Source organism: Pelodiscus sinensis, chromosome 15 (genome assembly GCF_049634645.1).
Source record: "Pelodiscus sinensis isolate JC-2024 chromosome 15, ASM4963464v1, whole genome shotgun sequence".
Taxonomy (NCBI): Eukaryota; Metazoa; Chordata; order Testudines; family Trionychidae; genus Pelodiscus; species Pelodiscus sinensis.
In genome coordinates, this window is record NC_134725.1 from 31,020,722 (window position 1) to 31,040,856 (window position 20,135).

The following is a 20,135-nucleotide window of genomic DNA, read 5'->3' on the forward strand; positions in this document are numbered from 1 at the left end:
CAACAAACAACAAACAACAACAAACACACTTCAGGAAAAAGTTTGTTGAGAAAAAAAAAAAAAGAGTGGCGAGACTTTTTGGCCCTAACAGGCTGCCAACGACCTGACTGTCCCTGCGCCAGGTTGGACAGTTCCCAGCTCCCCAGTCAGCATTTAAGGTGTCCAGCATTTTCTGAATATTTTACCAGAAAGGAAGTGAAAATAACAGACTGTCCAGTTCAATACCGGACACCTGGCAACCCTAGTGATTAAGAAGTTAACTAATGCCTCCTGTATCTAGCCAGGTATCAGTTGGTCAGCCAATAACAATGCAAGTAGGAATTTCAAACTGAAAAAGAAGAGTTTTTATCTCTCTGTTCTTTGTCTGAGAGGCAGAGCAGTTTCTTCCAAGACTGAGGGAGATGGGAGACACTTCTCTCTCCAAGAACAGACTTCTTAAAATGTGTAAGTAGGGAAAAGTTTAGATAGTCCATCAGGATTCGTTGTTTTACTGATTTGGGGATTTGGAAATATTGTCTGAGCTGTTAACTGTGGGTTTTTTTCTTTGTAACTAAGTTTTAGCCCTGAGGGTTTCCCTAAGTATCTAAATCAAGTGGTGGCTCTTTCCCTCTAGCCACTTTACTATGCTTGCAACTGTAGTTTTGTTTTGATAATAAAGGATTGTTGTCTCTTCTAATTAACCGGGATTGGTTGATTATTGTGTCCTTAGGACTCAGCACCTAGTTACAAGGGCAGAGTCCATTGTTGTCTGAATCCCCTCTGTTTTTCTCAACTCCAAGCAAAACAAAGGTTGGGGCAGGGGGATCTCTTCCCTGGTTTTCTTGGGAGGATTTTTGTACCAGAGCCTATAAAGGAGGGGTTTTGGAGTACTTGTGGGCCCCCACTTCTGCATTCATTGTGCCAGACTGGGGAACAGCCTTGACAGAGGTGCAGCACAGAACTTACAACCCGGGCAAGTTTCCCATGTATCTTAAAGTAACTTTGGTGCCCTCCAAATCTTGGATTAATCTAGGTGCTAGAAAGGCCCTGAAGACTTGTTTAAATCACCTGAGAAACAAATGGATGAGCTAATATCTTTTACTGAACCAACTTCTGCTGCCGAGAAAGAGAAGCTTTCGAGTTTATACAGAGCTCTGCTTCAGGGATCTCTCAAGAAGCTCGAAACTTAGTTGGCTCAGTAAATGATATAACCTCACTCACCCTCTCTGTCTATAATAGCCTGGAACCAACATGTCTACATTATGGCTATCTCTCCTGACTTGCTACAATCACAGAGAGTGTCGCCTAGAATCTCTGCATCAGAGTGCTGAGGCCTCCCTGATATGCCGTTTGTACCTGAGACCCCAGAATACCATTATTCCAGGACTTGTATGGGGCGTCTCAGGAGCAGCTTTGTGTTTATTTTCCACAGTGCTTACTGACTGGGCAAACCTCCCCTGGGTGGAATTGTTCTCAGCGTGTGAGTACTTGAAAGTCACTCAAAGTTAATAGCAGCAGATGGCCTTCATAGACAATCCTTCAAAGAGGTGTTGAAAACACCTTTCCAGTGCAAGGCAGATGTCTGGAATGCAGAAAACATGCTGCCTTCAGGCAAGTTTAGACATAATGTTCAATGCATCTTGTATTTAGTTGTGGCGTTCAGGACATTTTCCAGATCTGAGGCAGAACTCTGTGTAAACTCAAACGCTTGTGTCTTCCACCAACAGAAGTTGGTCCAATAAAAAATATAACCTCACCCAACTTGTCTCTCTAATATCCTTCATATAACACAAAAGACAAACGGTTTGATACAGGCATATCTCACTACATCACCACTCTTTTCTTTTAAAATAAGGGAAGTGCCCCAGACTAAATTATAAATAACAAAATCCTACCCGGCAGTTCCCCAGGCTTAGCCATGACATTTTCATCTTGAACAGTTGACATTGAGGAAATACGTTTAATACATTCATCAAATTTAATTCTTCCGGCATCAAGGAGGGTAGCACCCAAAGAAGAGTACAAAGCTTCCAGAAAGTAGCACTCCAGAACATCAGGATCATCGGGTTCCAGAACTACTATGGCTTCCAGCATCATAGTCAACTGCATAATCTGTGGTAGAAAATTGAGAAACAACAACTGCAGATGAAGTTCAGAATTATGATGATTTTTATTATGGATTCCCTTTTCTTTTCACACTTTTGGGGAAGGGCACTATGTTCAAGTGTGTTGTGATTAGTTGTGTGCATATAGGTGTGTGTCTACTAATATGGGTATTCATTAAAGTTAAAGAATAGTGTTAGCAGCTAACTGTCTTTATTACAGTGGGAATAAAGGCATACTTTGTCTAATGGCCATACTGAGGAAAAGAGAGGTTACTCACCATGTGCAGTAACTGGTGTTCTTCAAGATGGGTGTCCCCTGGGTACTGCACTGTAGGTGTTTTGGTTCTCCTGTGCTTCTAATCAGGACTTTTTGGGACACTATTCCCCTGGGTACTGGTGCACATGTGCAGCCCTGCCCATGATATAGCAAGCATGCCAACCTGTGCACACCATCAATCATTGCCTTAGTTCCTTCTTTACAGCTGAGAAATGTTAAAGCTCCAAAGCATAAGGGGAAGGACAGGTTGTGAAGTGCCCACAGGGAAACCCATCTCAAAGAACATCAGTTACTACACAAGGTGAGTAACCTCTTTCTTCTTCTTCTTCGAGGAGTGTCCCTGTAGGTGCTCCACTGTAGGTCACTGTGGAGCAGTACCCTTAGCCCAGGGGTGGGCAATAATTTTTTGCTGGGGGCCACTTCAGAAATTTTTGATTGGTCTGCAGGTGGGGGAACACCTTTGCCCCCACCCCCAAGGTTCCCCTTAGGCACCCAATCCCCTGGCGCTGGAAGGAGGCTTCATGTACTCCCCTGTCCCCAAGCAAATCAGGGTTTGGGGGCTAGGGAGCACGCAAAGTCTCCTCCTGGAAGGGTGGAGGAAACTTCATGCTGCTTCCTCCCACCCCAGGCCCTAATTGGCAGCAAAAATTTAATCGCCCACCCAGCTATGATTATGGTGTTTAAACAAATGTGTTGAAATGGTAGAAAAAAATTGTGTGTGCCTGAAAACTGTAGGTACTGGGGGTACTTATACATTATTTTTTAAAGGGTGTACATTATAAAAAAAGGTTGAGAAACACTGCTGCATCAGGAAAAATACAGCCATTTGCACAGGTAGGTTTTCCTTGTGCTCTGTTTATGGCAATTAAGAATTATGTTTTGTACTTCTTCCATGAAGGTGAAGGGTTGCACTGTTAACCATGAAGGAGCCATGCTGTCAGATTAAGCTTATGAGCCTTTGAATGCAGAACCCAGCCCTGGGCCTGGAATACTAAGTTTGGCCATGGAGTAAGAGGAATCCGAGGAGCAACAGACATCTGCTACACATAAGGGAACCATATCTGTCTGGGCCATGCAGGTGCTATCATGATCACCTTTGCCTGATTGTGCTTTATCTTGTGAATGACCTTCCCTATGAGGAGAAGGGGTGAAAAGACATACAGTAGGCTGTGAGATCAGTTACTGATAATGGCATCATCCTTCCTGCCCAGGCCCGCCCTGAAGTCATACTTGGGACATTTGAAGTTGAGTGATGTTGGGAATGAGTCTATTTCCGCAAAGCCTCACATGCGGAAGATGGAAATCAGGACTTGTGGGTGTATCTCCCACTTGTGCTTCTGGTAAAAATAACAACTCAGCTAGTCCTGTAACATTTTTTTTGCCTGGGAGATATACTGTGGATATGTCCATAGGGCAACCACTTCGTTGCACAGCTGATGTGGCCTGGCCCCACCCTATCGGTTTATGTAGAACATGAAGGCAGTGTTGTCTGTATATACCCTGACTGCCTTGCCCTGAATTAGAGGGAGAAAGTTTTTTCATGCTCTTCTTACAGCTCATAACTCAAGAGTAATGGGTTGGTGGAAATTTGGTGAATGGGACTGGTAGGCCTTTGTCCAGAACCTCTAGGGCCCACTTGTCCATTGTTATTGCAGCCCAGATGTTGTAAAAAGTTTGTAGGCTGAATCTGTAGTTGCTGGTATGAAGAAACAAAAACAAACCCCCTGATCAGAGGTTCAAAATGTCTGACTGCCATTGGCGGACTGGGGTGTAGTTTGCTGATCTTGTGGCTGTCCCTGCTTCTGTTGTTTCTGGTGGCACCTCATGTTGTTCAGTCTCTGGAATGGATAGGATGCTGCTCTTCCAAGAATATACATTCAGTTGACTTTTTTCTTCTGTTGGGGGATGTACATACCAAGAATTTTGAGGGTTGCCTTCGAGTCTTTTAGAGAATGGAGTGAAGGGTCAGTATTGTCAGAGGATAGTTTCTGACTCTCAAATGACAGGTCTACAATGGTGTTTTGTAATTCTCTAGGGAAGCCTGACAAATGGAGCCAAAAGATCCTTAGCATGACTACCAACATGGCGAGAGACCTCGAAGCTGTGTCGGCCATGTCAAGGGAAGCCTGGAGGCGGTTTTGCTATCAAGATGCCCCGTTGATATTCGATTTATAGGCTGCCTTATCCTCTTTTTGTAGTTTATCAATAAAAACCTCATCTTCTCAAAATGGTTGTATGTATATTTTGCCAGGAAAGTAGAGTAATTCACAATTCTAATTAAAAGGGAGTCAGAGGAGTATGATTTCCTGCCAAGAAGGTCTAGTCTTTTCCAATTTTTGCTGTAAGGGGTTGACAAGAATTGTGTTTGTTTCCTCTGGGTATTTGCTGCATCAACCACCAGAGAGTTTGGGGTGGGATCATAGAATCATAGAATACTAGGACTGGAAGGTACCTTGAGAGGTCATCAAGTCTAGTCCCCTGCCCTCATGACAGGACCAAATACTGTCAAGACCATCCCTGATAGACATTTATCTAACCTACTCTTAAATATCTCCAGAAATGGGGATTCCACAACCTCCCTGGGCAATTTATTCCAGTGTTTAACTACCCTGACAATTAGGAACTGTGAGAGAAGAAACTTGGCTGCTTTTCCTGGCACATAATATTTTCAATCCACCCTATTGGATACGGGCAGAATAGAAGCAAGAGTTTACCACATGATCTTGACAGGATCAAGGATGGCTTCGTTGTCTGGTAATGCTATCTTGTCTGAGAAAAGGCCTGCAATATGTCTGACAGTTTATGTTGCACATCTGCGACCTCAACCAGAGAAATGTTGAGCAAGTCTGTGACTTTCTTGTATAGATCCTGTCAATAATCTGAAATCATCATCTATGCTGGGTGGGGGTGGCATAATAAACTAATCCAGGGAGGATGAAGAGATGTGAGATGGAGGAAGCATCTCGTCCTCCTGGTTCTCAATGTCCTCCTGCGTTATCTCAGATGCAGGTGACAGAGGGAGGTTAAGAGCCATTTGTTGTGGCTATGGCATCACTGGAAGAGGTACCTGGGTTTTGAATGTGCCCCATAGATCTCAACCTTGCCATGGCTATGGGAGTGGGATGGGGAGGAGCCAAGGGAAAAGGTTATCCATCTGTGTCTGGACAATCTGTTGCTGAGCCTGTGCCATTGGTTTAGGTGAGGAATGGTGTGGAGAAAACGGTACGTCTTGTTCATCCTCACTGTCACTAGAGAAGCAAGGTACTGAGCTTGCAGGAGTGGCTAATCTGCTGGGCCCCACTGACAATGGTGTTGCATCGGTACCGAAGAGTGGTGTGACTGGTACCAATGTTACCGCTAAATTTTGCTGAGTGATCAATGGTCTAGGTGGCAGGAAGACCAGCAATGACACTGCCAAGGGCTGCATGCGCTGCAGTACCGGGTCTTTGTGCACCTGCGCTTGTGTGACACTGCCCTTTGAGGGCCTGATGCTGGAATGTCCAGTTGAAGCTCCTTGTCAAAGAGTAACATCTTCAGGCGCATTTCCTTATCACTGTGGGCTCCAGCTGCGAGCCTGTAGCAATGGGCACACTTTTGGGGAATATGCATCTCTCCCAAGCACCTTATGCAAGCAGAATGGCCATCAGAGGCCTGACATAGCCTTGTGGCAAAGGGCACATTTCTTAAAACCTGGTGATCCAGGCATCACGCTCACCAGATCGTAAGTCTTCCTTTTCTTATTTTTCTTTTCTCTGTCTTTTTTAACTTGGCAAGATGCCGCTACTTCAGCAAGGAAGGGGGGGGAGAGCGGCAAAACCATGAACAGTAATGAAACAGTTTTCTTCCTTTCTCTTTTTTTTTTTCCTTTTTTTTTTGTAATTAAAACTATGAAATAAACTATGTTGAACTAACTAACTTATATAGGTTGAAAGGAACTGGCAGGAGCCAGGCCGCGCGCAACAATCAAAGGGCACGAATGGCGCAAGCTGCTAATCGCACATGTGCAGCCTGGCTGATTATAGCTATTGAAAATCTCTGAGCTGCGGTGCCGGGACGAGCCCGACACCTACAGTGGAGCACCCATGAGGACCAGTCAAAGAAGAACTTTTCTTTTTACAGTAAAATCACTCCAAGAAACGCACAACCTGAAGCTTCAAGCTAAACACCCAAAACACTGGTATTACAATTTTGTTTTTAATAGGAAGCATTAAAAATGGCAATAAAGAAGAGATGTTGGATGAACACAGTGTTTTCAACCTTGTTTGGGAGATCAAATTTGCTTTTGCAGAGATAAATGGAAAAATCAATGTGTCTTCGTCAAAAGATTATCGCCGAGTTAAAGAAAACAAACCTGCAATGGTACCATGATTCTTGTCACCCTGAGTTCCAAGACTTGTATCCACCTGTCAGCAATTTAAGAAAAACTAAGATACGTTCCTTACTGGAAGGTTCCTGTTATGTTCCAGCGATGCTGTTGCAGAAGCCTCCTTCAAAATGGCTTGGCATATAACTAAATCAAAAAGACCTTTTACTGAAGGTGAATTGATGAAGCAGTGCTTCTTGGACTGCAGCAAATCACTTTTTGCAGAATTTAAAAACAAAGAGGATATGGTTAAACAAATATCAAAACTGCAAGTGTCGGATTCAACTGTAATAAGACAAATTGAAAGCATTTCAGGTGATCTATTTTCTAAATTGCTAAAAGACTGAAAGCACTGAGTATTTCAGTCTGGCAACAGACGAATTTACTGATCATTCAGACATATCTCAGGTCATAATCAGAGTGCATTTTTTCAATGGCAAAAAATATGTAGAAGAAATGCTTACTCTGCTACCTTTGATGGGTCATACTATGGAAGAGGACGTTTATTCTGCACTGATGGCATTTTTTGAAGGACAGGAAAATCCACTGATTTGAAAAAGCTTACTTCGGTAACAACTGATGGCGCTCCCTCCATGGTTGGAAAAGAGAAGAAGCTAATTTCTTTACTGAAGAAAAATCCAGTTTCCAGATTTCTTTTCTTGCCATTCCATTCTGCACCAAGAACGGTAGTGCTGCAAACCAAAGAGAGGATTTCTCAAGAGCACAATGGATAGTGTCACAAAAATCATCAACTTCATTGTTGCAAATGCTTGAAACATAGACCATTTCAAGCTTTAGTTGAGGTGTACAAAACACAGTATGGTAACTTAGCAATTCTTGCAGAAGTTAGATGGCTGAGTCAAGGCAAAGCGTTACATCCATTTATGGAACTACTGCCTGCTGTACGAGTGTTTTTGGAGGCAAAGGATCATGAGGATTTACTGTCATGTTTAGACAAAGAGACATTCCTGCTAAACGTGGCTTTTCTCACTGATATGACAGGCCTCTTAAATGCACTCAACCATAAACTTCAAGGCAAAGAAAAAAATTTGCCTTCTCTGATGTGCGAGGTTTCTGCATTTAAAACAAAACTGGCCCTTTTTGCAGATCAGTTTCATGTGAAAGATATAACTCATTTTCCCATCCTCAACTAGCAAGTAACACAGCTAAGTGAACATGCATCTTTTTTAACTGATTTTTTTAATGGAGCACATCTCAGAGCTGAAAACTGAATTTTCTTCTCATTTGTAGATGTCAAATTTCTGAAGACAGTTCTTGAACTTACTGAAAATCCATTTTCAGTTGACGTAAAGGCAATCTCATCTTCAGCATTGAGATCTGATGTTGAGAGGACCACATTTGAAGAAGAGATGATAGAACTGCAAAACAATATTATTCTAAAAGCAAGGCATAAGGAAGAGGACACTAAAACATTTTAGGTGATCTATGTACAGGAAGACATGTACTTTCATTACTGAAATGTGCCAAAAAAGTGCTAACTTGCTTTGGGTCTACATACGTCTGTGAAAGTTCGTTCTCCTCCATGGAATCATCATGTCAAAACTGCACACCTCTCTTAACAGACATCTGACCAACTATTTCCGTACTGCCACAATGGAATACAAGCCTTATGTGAAACAACTGGTGAAAGTTTGCAGACACTATCTTCACATTGAGTGTACTTGTATTCCGGTACTGTATTGGTAGTTTGTGTTTGATTTGTTAAAATTGTGAAGTCAAAACAAAAAAGTAGTCAATATGATGGTCTTCTGTTGATATATGTTTTAGTAATTAAATTCCTGGACTGTCGTTGCTCATTAAAAGTGATGTCAGATAGGTAGAAATTGGGTAAATACTGCATTTTATTAATATCAGCAGGACTGACTTAAATGGAACCTGCGTGTTGTGTAGTCTTGCCTTAATCTTTGTATTCATGCTCATCAGTGTGAAAGAAGCTATAGGCATATATATGAAATTACACTTAAGTTGCAGCCCTCGGCACATGCTGTGAGTATCATTATGGCTCCCAGAGCTTCCAAAATTGAATAGCCCTGCTCTACGCTAATAACTAACACAAATCTATCAACTCTAGTTATTCTATCGTGGAGCACCGTTCTGTTCTGACCGAAGCAGGAGTGGCTGAGAAGGAACTGAGGCAACGGTTGATGGCATGAACACATTGACACACTCGCTATGTAACAAGCGATGCCTCACGTGCGCGCTAGTACCTGGCGGGAATACTGCTGCCAAAAATTTCTGATTACAAGTGCAGAGGTGCTGAAAAATGTACAGTGGACACTCCTTGAAGAAGAACACTTAGGTTTCACTTCTGACATTGGCTTACTATAGATTCATAGGAATCTCCCTCTGTCAGATTCCTCTTCTTTAGAAGCACTCAATCAATACTCTTTATATCTTACCATATTTAAATCTGTTTGGGGAACAATGGTTTTCAGTTTCTCTCCTTGCTTGCCATCCACAATTCCTTCTACAATCATATCAATAAGGTATGGTACATATTTTTCAAAGAGACGATTTAACTCAACTTGTTCCTGCTGTGAAACAAGAGACAGGGCACAACCACATAGAAACATTAAAATCAGTTTGCTACCTCTCTAACCAACTGTATCTATTCTTAAGACATATCTAAGCAACCCCACAATTTGGATCATAAGGGTATGAAATGCAGCACACACTGGCATCCTGTGATCTAACTGACCTGCATAGATGCTGAGTGCATACCTAGGCATGTTTGAAAGAGGACCATGTTAACATGAACTAAGTACCTTCTAGCCTCCACATGGGGCAGAACACAAACAATTTGGTTCTCTCTACAATTCCCATGCCTGTTGTCCACATTGAAACACAGTACAGACATAGCCATATAGATGTTCCATCTGCCAGTAGAGGTCTGGGTGTGTAGCTCCTTCAAGAGATGCAACATTACTCTAAGGGTCAGATTCTCAGCAGGAGTAGATCTGCATCAGTCAGCTAAAGGCAATAGAGCTATACCAACTTAATCTCATTATGGATATAGGCCTCTGAATCCAAATCATTGACATGAGAACACTGGGCCAGACCAAGGGTAAACTCTTACAGAGCTAAGCTGAATTTATAGAGTTCTTGCTTTTCCAGTTCCCAGAGGGGATCAGGACATGTGGTAGGAAGAACTTAAATGAGAGACTTCCAGGTATAGGAATCTGTTCTCTAGCTCTCTACTGCAACACTTGGCATCTGGTGTCTTTCTGCTCACACTACAATTCTTTGCAGCAGAATGATTTAACAACACACATCTGCTTGGACATAGGACAGGAATACTTGCTAGAAATACAGTTTAAATAGATTATACTTTTTAGGTACACATAACCTTCCTTTTTAACATAGAAACAGACACTGTGATGTTACTGATCAGCCATCACCATGATGCCTACTATTTTGAGTTCAAGTACTCTAATGAATTATTGGTATACTGGATGATTACTACTTTTTATTTGGAAACCAATGAAAAATCAGGGTTGGTGAAGATGATTACTTGGATTTCTTATTGGACTATATGTATTTATTGCTCATAAAATTGGTTGAAGCCAGGGCATGGGGATTACTCTAGAACAGTGGCTCCTGAACTTTACTGGTCCACTTATCACATGTGAAGTGAATGGCTGGAATGTCAACATCCCAAACCAATAATGGAACCCTTTTACTGTACTCGAGTATATTATTTTATGTTAGTTCATTTTAGTTTCCTTTTACCTTGAGGTTTGTCTACACTTTAAAAGCTGCAGCTATGACATTGTAGCGCTTCAGTGAAGACATTATGTACACCACCAGGAAGTGTTCTTCTACTAGCAGAGCCACCAAATAGGGGGGGCAAAGTGGTCAGCTGCTGTGGGGCCTGGCAATTTAAAAAGGCCCAAGACTCCTGGCCTCTGCCACAATTGCAGAATTGGTAATGGCTGGAGCCCCAGGCCATTTAAATTGCTGCCAGAGCCCTACACATCACACTCTGGGCACCCTTGAAGGGCTGGCTGGGGAAGGTCCCTTCCTAAGGGATAAATATAGGCCCCAAACACCTTGCCCAGCGGCCAGGCAAGTTTCTCCACCACCCTATCCATTGGGATAGGCAATCTACCTCTCCAAGAGGTGATAGCTAGGTTAATGGGAGCATTCTGTAGACCTAGTGCTGATCCACATCAGGGGTTAGGGCAGTATAGCTGTATATCACAGGGGAGTTGATTTTTCACATGCCTAAAAGACATAGCTAAAGCAAAGTAAATTCCTAGTGTAGTTCTGGCTTTTGTGTAACATATAAAGCCACCTTTCAAGGAGGGATGTAAAAGAGTAGTTGATTAGTTGAGTCAACTACTTGCATTCCTCTCCTGCTCCTTTGCTGCGTCTATATCAGAGGCAGAAAGAATGGGGAGGAAAGCAGGAGCTGGTGCTGGGGGAAGCCGGCTTAAAAGCTAGTTCCCCCAACATCATCTCTGCAATGCAGAGAGTGGGGGGGGGGGGAGGGGAGTCAGAGGTGGAATGATCTAGGACCCAGCACGAGCCAGGACTGCTCTGTTCCAGCTCCCGCCAGGTCCCGGACCTACCCTGCTGTGGCTCTGCCTTTTAAATGAAGTAAGAACTGCCCAGTTCTTACTACATTTAAAAGGCAGAGCCACAATGGTCCCAATCTCGCTCATGCTGGCTTCAGGAGCTACCCCCACTGTGGCTCTGCAGAGTGCCTCTCCTAATCGACTAATTGTATAGTCTATACAAATCCTTAACATCCTTACTTTAAATAAATTTACATCATATTGTATAAGCAGTAGTCATGGATTTTTTACAAATTAGTTCACTCTTATGCTAGTTTTTGACTTTGATTCTGGAAATCATGCACAACTCACTGATCTGTTTTGATGTTATTTGTTTCCACACAAAAGAATTAAAGGACAAAGTGCACATTTTCATAAAGCTCTAATCTAATCAAACTTGGTAATAGTGATCTGTATGATAAATGAATTCAAAAAAAAAAATCAGCCAATGAAGGTGCTACAATTCTATATTTAACTCAGATAACAGTTTCTGAAATCATTATCTGATCAACACCAGCAATTTTCTACCTGGTTTCCTCTCTGATTAAGCCACTTCTGCCAGTAGGGCTTATACTTCAAGTTTTTAGGATCTACGAAGACCATCCCACAACGGGATACGGTAGCAGGAGATGCATATTGTAAGTCTCCAACCTAAAAAATAAAGTTGCAGTGTGATGGCCACAAATAACTTTAAATAATGAAGAGCAATTATGGCTCCTGCTTTTCAGAATCTGTGAAGCCAGATGTATTAAGTCTTTATTTTTTGTTAAATGATCCGGTCATTATTCACCTCAAATAATAGAGCACAGTGAGCCTGCAGCCTTATGCGCTCCCCATTGGCCAAGGTTAACAACTTGTTATCATCCATTACGGAATTCATATTCTCCACCCAGAGAGCATCCACATCTCCATCAAATAAAATGTACCTGTAGACATGTCAGATAAAGAGATGTTGGACAAGCAATGATTCATCTTCAACAGTTCCCTTATGTTTTAAAATTAACAAGGCACAGTATATCTATTTATTTCATTTTTTAAGTAGAAAGAGTTACTCACCCTGTGCAGTAACGTCTGTTCTTCGAGATGTGTGTCCCCGTGGGTGCTCCACTCGAGGTGCTGGGCTCGTCCCAGCGCCGCAAACAGAGAAACTTCCTTAGCAGTAGCCCTGCTGGCCCGCACATGCGCTCCTGCTGCCTCGCGCCATTCGAGCCGTTACAGCTGAGTGCGGGCCGACTCATCAGTTTCCTCCCAATCAGAAGCATCTGAAAAGAGATAAACAGAAGCTCCGAAGCAGGGAGGAGGGTGGGTCGTGGAGCATCCACGGGAACACACATCTCGAAGAACAGACGTTACTGCACAGGGTGAGTAACTCTCTCTTCTTCGTCGAGTAGTGTCCCCGAGGGTGCTCCACTCTAAGTGAGTACACAGCAGTGGTCCAGCACGATTGGCGTGCTTCAGATTTATGGTCTCTGTGCTGTGGTCAAGACTGCTTGTGCCACTGCTGAATCATTCTTCAAGATTTTTGCAAGGGCATAGTGCTTGGCGAAGGTGAGAGCAGACGACCAAGTTGCTGCATGGCATATGTCCTGTAAGGATACCCCTTTAAGGTACGCAGTAGATGCAGCCATGCCTCTGGTGGAATGAGCGCAAGGCCGTGCTGGTAAGGGTTCGTGCCGTAGGGCATATCAACGTATGATGCAGGAGGTAATCAAGTTGGAAATACGTTGTGTGGAGAGCTGTTGGCCTTTACAACGTTCCGCCGTAGCTATAAAAAGACGCCGCGACTTCCTGAAGGCACGTGTTCTGTGCAGATAGAAGGCCAGTGCCCGTCTGACGTCAAGGGTATGTAGATGTGAGTCTTCAGGTGAAGAATGAGATTTTGGATAGAACGTTGGCAGGCTTACGGGCTCATTTATATGGAAGGGGGAATTTGCCTTCGGAAGGAATGGGGGGTGGACGCGAAGTATCACCCCCTGTGCAGAGAAAACTGTGTACGGTGGATCGGCCGAAAGAGCTGCCAATTCACTAACTCGGAGAGCTGATGTAATTGCCAGAAGGAATGACACTTTCATCGTGAGCATGCGCAAGTCGCAAGTTGCTAATGGCTCAAAGGGTGGACGAGTTAGCACATTCAGTACCAAGGCTAAGTCTCACGGCTCCGGCGGGGTCGTGTAGGTCGGATACAGATTCTCGAGTCCCTTTAGGAATATTTTAACTAACAGGTGAGTGAACAACGAATGTCCCTCGAAGGGAGGGCGGAAGGCCGAGATTGCTGCCAAGTGAACTTTCAATGAAGCATTTGCTAACCCCTCTGCCTTCAGGTGGCAGATGTAGTCCAAAGCTTGCTGCACCGGTAAAGAGAGAGGGTCAAAGCCCCTCTCCAGGTACCACATTTGGAATCGATGCTATTTGTAAGTGTAGGATTTGTGGGTGCTATGCAATCTGCTATTTATCAGTACATGTTTTACTTCTTGAGAGCACGTCATTTCTGGCGGCTGGAACCAGTTAGGAGCCATGCCGTGAGGTGCATGCGCTCGATGCTCGTATACACCATCAAACCGTGCCGTTGAGACAGCAAATTGGGCAGCAGTGGTAGTCGTCGCGGCCGAGCGACCGACATTCTCGACAATTGCGTCAACCAGGTCTGTCGGGGCCAAAAGGGTGCTATGAATATCACTGTTGCGCCCTCCATCGCTATCTTCTCTAGCGCCCTCGGAATAAGAGGGAGAGGTGGAAATGCATAGAGTAGCTGATGATGACTCCAACTGAGCAGGAGAGCATGTCCCAAGGAATTCGTGCCTACACCCGCTCGTGAGCAATAATGATGACACTTTTTGTTGTGACACGTGGCAAAAAGGTCTATACTCGGGAACCCCCAGAGATGGAAAAGACCTCAAACTACTTTGTTGTGTAACTCCCACTCATGTTGGGGAAGGAAGTGTCTGCTGAGGGCATCGGCTATGATATTGTCTTTGCCTAGAAGGTACAATGCGGTAAGGGTTACATCGTGATGGATCACCCAGTTCCACAGCCATATGGCCTCCGCACAAAGGGATCGTGAACGTGCCCCGCCTTGCCTGTTGATATAGTACACCGTGCATATATTGTCGGTGAGAATGTGGACCTCTGGAGGAAGTGCCTGCATGAGTTGAATACAGTTCGCAGTTCAAGGAAATTTATGTGTTGAAGGGACTCTCGTGACGTCCAGAGCCCCTGAACTGGATGGTCTTGCAGATGGGCCCCCAAACCGATCAAAAAAGCATCCATCGTGATTTGTACCGCGGGCCTTTGTGCGTGGAAGGGGACCCCTGATAGCAGATTTTTGGGGTTGTCCCACCATGCTAGTGAAGTCCTGATGTGTTTGGGGATGGATACTGTTTTGTTCACAGTGTGTACCCCTGGTGTGTACACCGTGAAAAGCCAATGTTGGAGGCTGCGTAGGTGAAGTCTCGCATGTGACACCACATATGTGATGGCAGCCATATGTCCGAGCAGCTGTAGACACATAAGTATGTGGGATCTGGGAGCAAATGACACCATCTGCACCAGATCCCGAATCAACTCAAACCTTGTTGTGGGTAAATATACCCTTGCACTCAGTGCATCGAGCCTTGAGCCGATAAACTCCAAGTCCTGGCTCAGAGTCAGGGATGATTTGCCGAAGTTGATTATGAGTCCCAAAGCCTCAAACACCGTTGTGGTAGTGGTCACTACCCATGTAGTCTCCTCGCAAGTAGGGGCCTTTAGTAGGCAATTGTCGAGGTAAGAGAAGATTGTGATATTGAGGCGTCGAAGGTAGGCAGCTACCACCGCCAGGGTTTTGGAAAACACCCGTGGCACTGCTGACAGGCCGAAGGGTAGCACTTGGTATTGGTAATGGTCTGAACCCACCACGAAACAAAGGAATCGCCTGTGAGCCAGATGAATCGCTATGTGGAAATAAGCGTCCTGTAAGTCAAGGGATGCAAACCAATCCCCTTTGTCGAGAGCCGGAATGATGGATACTAACGTGACCATTTTGAATGTTTGTTTCCGCAGGTAACGGTTGAGTCGACGTAGGTCCAGGATAGGCTTCCAACCCCCTGATTTCTTCTGGGTGAGGAAGTACTGGGAGTAGAAGCCTCTCCCCTGAAACTGAATGGGTACCCTCTCCACTGCTCCTATAGTAAGTAGTCGAAACATCTCTTGCTGTAGAAGATTCTTGTGAGAGGGGTCCCTGAAAAGGGACAGGGAGGGAGGGGAGTGGCGGGGGATTGAGTTGAAAGGGATGGCATATCCTGAAACAACTGTGTCGGTGACCCAGCGGTCGGTGGAAATCAGAGAACAGCGAAGCTGATAAGGCCTCAGCCGATGATGGAACAAAGCTCTCTGGTTGTGTGACGCTCCCAGCAAAGGGGTGGTACGCAGTCCCTCGACCGAGGCATCAAACTTGTTGCCGGCCCTGCTGATGACCAGATGTTTTGCCAGGCTGTTGTCTTCATTTCTGCTGGCATTGTCTTGGCCTCTGGTTTGGCCTCATATGGTTTGGCACGGAATGTTGCATAAGAGAAGGTTCTCTGTTTGTTATAGGGCATATACCTCTTACGCTTATATGGAGGCGTATACATCCCAAGCGTTTTAAGTGTCATACGGGAGTCTTTGCCCAAGTGGAACACCTGATCAGTGGACTGGGCAAAGAGAGACTGACGATCAAAAGGTAAGTCTTCTACCTTGTTTAACAACTCTCTCGGAGCAGCGGCTTGGTGTAACCAGGACCCACGACGCATAACTATAGCAGTAGCTGTGGCTCTAGCTGCTGCATCAGCTGTGTCCAGGGCAATCTGCAATGCTGTTCTGGCTGTTGTGTAGCCCTCCTGTATTACCGCCCTTAAGATTTGGCGCTTAGAGTCTGGTAGGTACTCTAAAAGAGGGACTAATTTTGAATAATTGTCAAAGTCATGATTCGTGAGGGGAGCCACGTAATTACACTTTCGGAGAATTGAAGTAGCAGAAGAATATACTTTTCTACCTAAAATGTCCAGGTGCTTAGCCTCTTTGTCACTTGCAGTATTTTTATTTTGAGCCGTCTTTTATCTCTGTTGGGCGGCGTCCATAACGAGGGAGTTGGGCTGGGGTTGTGTAAACAAAAAGTCCATACCCTTTTGGTTTATGAAATATTTCTTATCTGACCTCTTGTTAGTCGGTAAAGAAGCAGCAGGGGTCTGCCATATACCATTAGCGATTTCCAAGATCGCTTCATCAAAGGGCAGAGCCAGTTTTGATTTCTGTGATGACTACAGGTTCTTTAACAAGGGGTGTTGCTTTTGCTGTACGTCCATAGTCTGAATACCCTGAGACTGCGCAACCCTCGCAAAGAGCTCTTGAAATTGTTTATGATCTTCCATGGGAGATAGCTCCCCAGGGAAGACAGCATCGTCCGGAGATGATGATGAATGGTTGGCCGGAGACCCAGGAGTCTGTGGTTCCCTGTTCGGTGTATTGTTGTCCTCATGCTCGTCCTGATTCGAAATTGAGACAATGTCCTCCGCAGGTGCTGATGGAATGGCTGGTGAAGGAGCGTGAGGCAGAGGCACTGGACTAGTGTGTCGGGGAGACCATATGCGCGGGTATCGCGTGCTATGAGAAGGTAGGCGGTCATCATAATAATGATCATATCTCCGACGGTGCGCCAAGGGGCTCCTGGGAAAGTAGGCTCTGGGCGCATTGTATCCGTGTGAATATATCGAGGACCTTGGTGAGACAGATCTACCAGAAAGACGGGACGGAGAACGAGAATAGCAGGAGTAATGCCGTTCATCGCGGCAGCGGTAGTGACGACATGATGGTGATCGATGAGGTGATCGACGAGGTGATCTATGGTAGTGATTCCTAGTGGAGCCATAATGGGAAGCATGGCGGTTCTCTGAACAAGATGAAGCTGGAGACCAGGGACCCGGAGAGAAACCAGTTCGGTCAGGCGTGAGGGAAGAAGTTCGGACACGCCTTGACATGTGTAGGGACTCAGTCAGCACTGAATGATCAATGGGGGAAGATGGTGCTGTTTGGAGTGGTGTAGCCCAGGTCGAATGGCTGCCCTGTTGAATCAGCAGTGCCGTGGGAGCTGGAAGCTGTGCCGGTGCCGGAGGAGGCTGCGGTGCAGAGGGCTGTGCGGTGCCGATGCTCGCCTGCGATGCCGGGGTCGACGCTGGTGCTTGTGGCACCGTGGGGATCACGGTCCCAGCAGCCGGCGCCACCGGCATGGGTGCCGGCAGGATCGTGATCAGCTGCGCATGCGCGGCATCAGCCGAAGCCAGGGCCTCCATTGCTGACTGTAAGGCGGCTGTTAGAGCCGTTGCCGGCGCCGATTCTGCCCGTGGCCCTTTACAAGGAAGCCAGATCAGGTCTTTGGGACGAGCAAGACTTGGGGCTGAGGCACTACGGCCTTTGCCCATCTTGTCTGTCGGGTGCCTCGGCAGGGAGCCAGAGGTACCCGGTCTGTCCCCCGCGCTTCGTCACTGAGGTAATTCACCGGACTTGTTGGACTCTTTAGTTGGTGAACGAGCCAAGTGAGTCCCAGGGTCAGCAGGAGATGGAGCGCTGGACTCAGCCTGGAGGGCTTTATTGAATAAAAGAACTCTTAGCCGCATTTCGTGATCGCGTCTAGCGCGGGCTATCAGTTTCATGCAGTGAGGGCACTTCTTCGGAATGTGCCCATCCCTCAGACATTTGACACAGCACGAGTGCCCGTCTGAGTCAGGCATTGCATCCTGACACTGCACACATTTCTTAAACCCAGGCATAATCCTTGTAGATTGCCAGCACAATAAACAGTTCTTTTTTTTTTTTTTTAAGGCTACTAAAACAACTATAACTTAGGACAGAAAAACAGAGATTTTGAAACTAACTACTAACTATTAACAACTACACTAACTATAAACTGCCAAGTGGCAATTAACAACTCTAAAGTAAAACTCCCTTTTCTCCTCAGGCCGGAGAGGGAGCGCGTCCTATGTCCGTCTGCGGCTGCGGACGGTTGAAAGGAAACTGACGAGCCGGCCCGCGCTCAGGTGTAACGGCTCGAATGGCGCAAGGCAGCAGGAGTGCATGTGCGGGCCGGCAGGGCTACTGCTAAGGAAGTTTCTCTGTTTGCGGTGCCGAGAAGAGCCCAGCACCTCGAGTGGAGCACCCTCGGGGACACTACTCGACGAAGAACTATCATTATCAAAGATGTTAGCTCAATTTTAGGATAAAGATATGATTTATACATAATGAAAGAAATTTAAGGGCTCTCTTGCCCTTTGCAACCACTTGCTTAGATAGCATTCACTTCAATAGGAATGCTGAGCTCACATGAAGAGACTGCTCGACCTCTACAAACTCAATCCATTCAAAATTTGCCTTTCAGGTTGCTTGCCTGCTAAGGCGCCAAGATTCTCTTGCTCACATGTGAGAGGAAAATGTAATTATTGGGCCTGACCCAAAGTCTGCTGACTTCATGATATACCCATCTTGGGAAAAGCAGCATCATTGTTAGGAAAAAAGCCACTGAATGTGTGGCACCCACGTGATGGGAGAGAACTAAATCTCCACTTGGAAGTTATAGTATGCAATTGGGCTGACCACATGGAAAAAATCTTCCCAACCAGCCTCAAGCTGCGCCACAAATCTTTATGGCCTCATAAGAGTCATTGAATTGCTCAGCTTTAGTTTCCTCATCTGTAAAACTGAAATATTATTACATATCTTACTCGAGGGCTACGTCTACACTGGCATGATTTTCCGAAAATGCTTTTAACAGAAAAGTTTTCCGTTAGAAGCATTTTCGGAAAAGCCCGTCTAGATTGGCAGAATGCTTTTCCGCAAAAGCCCTTTTTGCGGAAAAGCGTCCGTGGCCAATCTAGACCCGGTTTTCCGCAAAAAAGCCCCGATCGACATTTTTGCGATCGGGGCTTTTTGGGGAAAACAGTACTGTGCTGTTTACACTGGCCCTTTTGCGCAAAAGTCTTTCGGAAAAAGACTTCTGCCCAAATGGGAGCAGCATAGTATTTCCGGAAAATCACTGATGATCTTACATGAGATCGTCAGTGCTTTTCCGGAAATTCAAGCAGCCAGTGTAGACAGCTGGCAAGTTTTTCCGCAAAATATCTGATTTTGCAGAAAAACTTGCCAGTCTAGACACAGCCAAGGGGTAGGAATTAGATGCTGTTTTCAAATGCTTTCAACCAGAACACTCAGTCTATACAGAAGCTTAGCAATACTGTTTGCTCCCTTTTTACCACATACAGTGCACAAAATAGGCACATAAAATCTCATGTAATTGGTTAACAAACTAAATGCTCCAGTACCTCTCTCTCGCCTCAGCCAGGCCAGATGTTGTTGTCTCTCTAACAGTGTTTCCCAATTTTATTTGATCACAGTACCCTTTTAAACTCAGAAGAATTTCGAGGAATCCTTACAGCCAAGGGAGGCGGGCTTCCAGTACACCATTATTAAAGTAAGGATAGTAATAAACAGATGCTAAATAAGGCCATGAGATCAACATTCAGTTTAACTGCACATCTTTAAAAACAAATATCACATTAAATGTGTACAAAAAATGAAGCTTAAAAACTAATATGAATTTATATTGGCAACTTTCAATGCAAAGAGTGGTTTTTCTTCTTTTCTTGGCAAATTCTTTTTATATTTGGTTTAATACTAGAAAATTAGATTTGCATATCTGGTGCAGGATTCAGTCAATTTCTATATTTCGTTTTTGTTGCTGCATAATTCAAAAACCCAGTTTCACACAGTATGTGCTGACAAAGGGTAACAACTGATGAATTGCATGTCTAGATAAAGATGAATATTCTTGA

At 44.9% G+C, this 20,135-nt stretch overlaps 1 protein-coding gene across 4 annotated transcripts in view; it reads right to left on the reverse strand.

The window, feature by feature from the left end:
• Positions 1–20,135, reverse strand: part of DNAH10 (dynein axonemal heavy chain 10) — a 201,463-nt gene that overhangs the window by 94,174 nt on the left and 87,154 nt on the right. For all 4 annotated transcript variants that reach the window (XR_012896005.1, XR_012896006.1, XM_075898516.1 and 1 more), the window contains 4 exons: positions 12,092–12,227; positions 11,830–11,952; positions 9,145–9,279; positions 1,875–2,091 (listed from right to left, as the gene is read on the reverse strand). Coding sequence is in view for 2 of the 4 variants with exons in the window: in XM_075898516.1 (XP_075754631.1) it covers positions 1,875–2,091; positions 9,145–9,279; positions 11,830–11,952; positions 12,092–12,227 (611 nt within the window). In the remaining 2 variants the exon portion in view is untranslated. The remainder of the gene's footprint in view (positions 1–1,874; positions 2,092–9,144; positions 9,280–11,829; positions 11,953–12,091; positions 12,228–20,135) is intronic.